The 3,056-nt window shown below is 21.4% G+C and overlaps 2 protein-coding genes across 2 annotated transcripts in view; both read right to left on the bottom strand.

The window, feature by feature from the left end:
- The window catches only part of LOC102671041 (cytochrome b5-like), a 1,660-nt gene extending 1,246 nt beyond the window's left edge, over window positions 1-414 (bottom strand). The window contains 1 exon segment of the mRNA XM_031513520.1: window positions 91-414. Within this exon segment, the coding sequence (XP_031369380.1) occupies window positions 91-223 (133 nt within the window). The 5' untranslated portion in view covers window positions 224-414.
- A 2,017-nt stretch (window positions 415-2,431) lies between these two features.
- Window positions 2,432-3,056, bottom strand: part of LOC102676931 (gustatory receptor for sugar taste 64f-like) — a 3,774-nt gene continuing 3,149 nt past the window's right edge. Inside the window, exons 8-9 of the mRNA XM_006621991.2 lie at window positions 2,793-2,882; window positions 2,432-2,713 (exon numbers count right to left, since the gene is read on the bottom strand). Of these exons, the coding sequence (XP_006622054.1) occupies window positions 2,657-2,713; window positions 2,793-2,882 (147 nt within the window). The 3' untranslated portion in view covers window positions 2,432-2,656. The remainder of the gene's footprint in view (window positions 2,714-2,792; window positions 2,883-3,056) is intronic.

Here is a 3,056-nt window from a genome sequence, read left to right as displayed (position 1 = left end):
GCACGCACGCACGCACGCACGCACGCACGCACACACACACACAACTTATTTTATTACTCTTTAATTTAATGATATTAATTTTAATTTAACTTTTTTATCCTACCTTATCTTTGAAATCTGTCACGTCGTAAACCATATCGTAAATAACGATCCATATTCTCGTTTCTTCTTTTCCATCTTGTGTCGCAACTTCTTTCAACGAGTATCTCGCTAATTCGTTCATTTTTTTATTTATAAAAAATAAAATTTCAATATATTTAATTAGAGAAGAGAAGAGGAAAAAAGAAAATATTGATATTTATTAAATAATGGAAACTCTTGGAAAGATCAAGTCTCTTCACTATTCCATCGTTAAATGAGAGGAAATACTTGGATGAAAATAATTTTGAACAAGCATACATATATAATCATGATTGATTTCGCACACGTTGTTAGATGAAGATAATGCGCGTCACGTTACATTGATTACAGATTGGGAATTTCAAGAGGAAATATTCATTTTACTTATCTGTAAATCGTAAGAAGAGTTCAATTAACTTGTCTCTTTTAACAAATATTTTTCTTTAAATTAACGGGAATTCACTATATTATTTTTTTTGTATTTATTTTCTTCTTATAATTTTTATTTCATGTAATCTTTTATGTAATTTTTCACTAATGGATCACAGACATATTTTTATTATCTTAAATATTCTATTTCATTTTCTTTAATAATTTTTAATATAATTTAATTTCTAATATTTTTCTAATATTAATTCTATTAACAATTATACAATTATATAATATTTTATAATTAATAAAATTTCTATTTATTTTAATTGAATGAAATGTCACAATTTTGAAAATGATTATAGTTTTGTTTTTTTTTTAAAAGATTAATTAAAATGATAAAAAGTTCTTTAATAATTAAAAATAAATATATTTGGTAAATTTTTTTTATCATCATATAAAATTCACATATTTCAATGAACAACATTTCAATGAAAAAAATATATGATTTGTATGAATCTGGATTTTAATTTTAATTGTAATATTAAACGAACTTGGGTTTCAATCTTGACGAATAATCCATAAAGATAACAAAAAATTAATAATGATTAAAATAATTATATTTTACGTAATCATTTCTTAGATTAAATTTCTTGTTAATGATTCAATCATTTCAAAGAATCGAAATGTGAAGATTTCATTGGAATTGTAAAATAAAATTTTATAATATCAGATAAAATAATAGTAATTATTTTTATTTGATTTAAATAATGACAATAAATATATCAGATTTTTATTTAAATTCATTATGATATTTAAAAAATTTATATATAAAAATTTATAAATGTACAATAAAATATCTATCCCATGAAATATAAAAATATATATATATATATATCAAATATATAAAACTTTTATCAAAATAATCAAAACATTTATTAAAATCTTAATCAATAAAATAGACAAAAAAGATAATAAAGTTAATCAGACATTAGAGCTGTTTCTTGAGTGTGTAAATGCCGAACAAATAGATTAACTAAATTATTGTTTGATTTCCTTATCTTTATTTATTTGAATTTCTTTTAATTCTATTCTAATTGATAATGAAATATATTTTATCGATAAGCTAGATCGAAATTTTTTATCAGCGCCATCTCGCGTTTGGATATCCGAAACTTCGATTTATTATTAGCATAGCAGAATGTGCAAAGAAGTATTCTAATTCGGCTATGATGTCATAAAAGAAAGCAATATTATGCGAAAAAGATAGAATGTGGAAATTTTTAATAAAAAATGGATAATTAATAATTTTTATAATATAACCTTCTCTTACAATATTGATTTTCTTTTTTTTGTGATGTCACATGAATTCGAATATCTTTTTACATATCTTACTATGTTAATAATAAATTGTAGATTTGGATATTTTAGCGAGATGGCGCTAAACTCGAAAATTTTCGATTGCTGCTTAACTTTCGAAGTGCCAAAATCGTATTTTTAAAAATAGTCATGAGATGGTGTTCATTCTCAATTCTTATTTTTATTTTATTTTAACTTTTAAGAAATATGACACTCAAGAGATATCGCTAGTGGTCAATTCTTATTATATCTATCCTTTTCTTACTATTTTTTTTGTCTTTTCTTTATGATTTTCATGCGACACTGAAAATGAATATGTAGTTGATTTCAATATTTTTACGCTATCTCTATCCTTTTCTTACTATTTACTCTTCTTGTTTATACATTTGTTTATACATACATATTTGACTATAAACAAGATACAGCATATTAATACACTTCCATTTTTTTTTTCAAAATTACAATATGTCTTATGTTTATCTATAAAAAATATAGATATTTTCATTCTCGATTTTACAAGGATGATAATCTTGTACAACATATCGATACACAACAATACAATTATAATTAGATAACAAATTTTAAAAAATTAAAATATACGAAAATTAATAAAAATTAAAATGCGATGAAAATTTAAAAATCATTAAAAATTTATTAATCGAATTTTTTTAATCCATTGAAATATATTTTTTCATGTTTTTTAAAAGAGGAAAAAATATTAATTACATAAATTACAGCAATAATATTATCAAAAATACAATTACAAATAGAGTAATAGTAGGTATAATGAATTTTAAGTATTTTTTTCTTATTTACCATTAAATTGTAAAAGTACTACTTCATATGTTATGATTGCTCCAGCGACCTGCAAATAATTATATTTTTTTAATTTAAATATTTTATATCAAAAATACATTATATTTAAATATAAATAATTAATTCACCGCAAGCATAAAATTTCTTGTGATAGAAAAGAAACGTAATCCAGTTAAAGCTATATCGTCTGTCGCGAGTTGATATTGTAATCTCTGAACCTGCGAATAAAGAAATAGAATTTTATATAATATTTTATATTTTTATAACAAAATATAAATTTTTAAAATTTTTTGTTAAATTAACAGTCTATATAATAGTTTGATTTCTTCCTTAAAAATTTTAATTTTTGTTACATATATTCTTTCTTGCGATGTATTCTTTTCTCAAAAAAA

The sequence above is a fragment of the Apis dorsata genome, unplaced genomic scaffold (assembly GCF_000469605.1).
Source record: "Apis dorsata unplaced genomic scaffold, Apis dorsata 1.3 scaffold_655, whole genome shotgun sequence".
Classification (NCBI taxonomy): domain Eukaryota; kingdom Metazoa; phylum Arthropoda; class Insecta; order Hymenoptera; family Apidae; genus Apis; species Apis dorsata.
The sequence above is the reverse complement of the archived record's forward strand: the minus strand, read 5'-3'. Positions and strand labels throughout refer to the sequence as shown.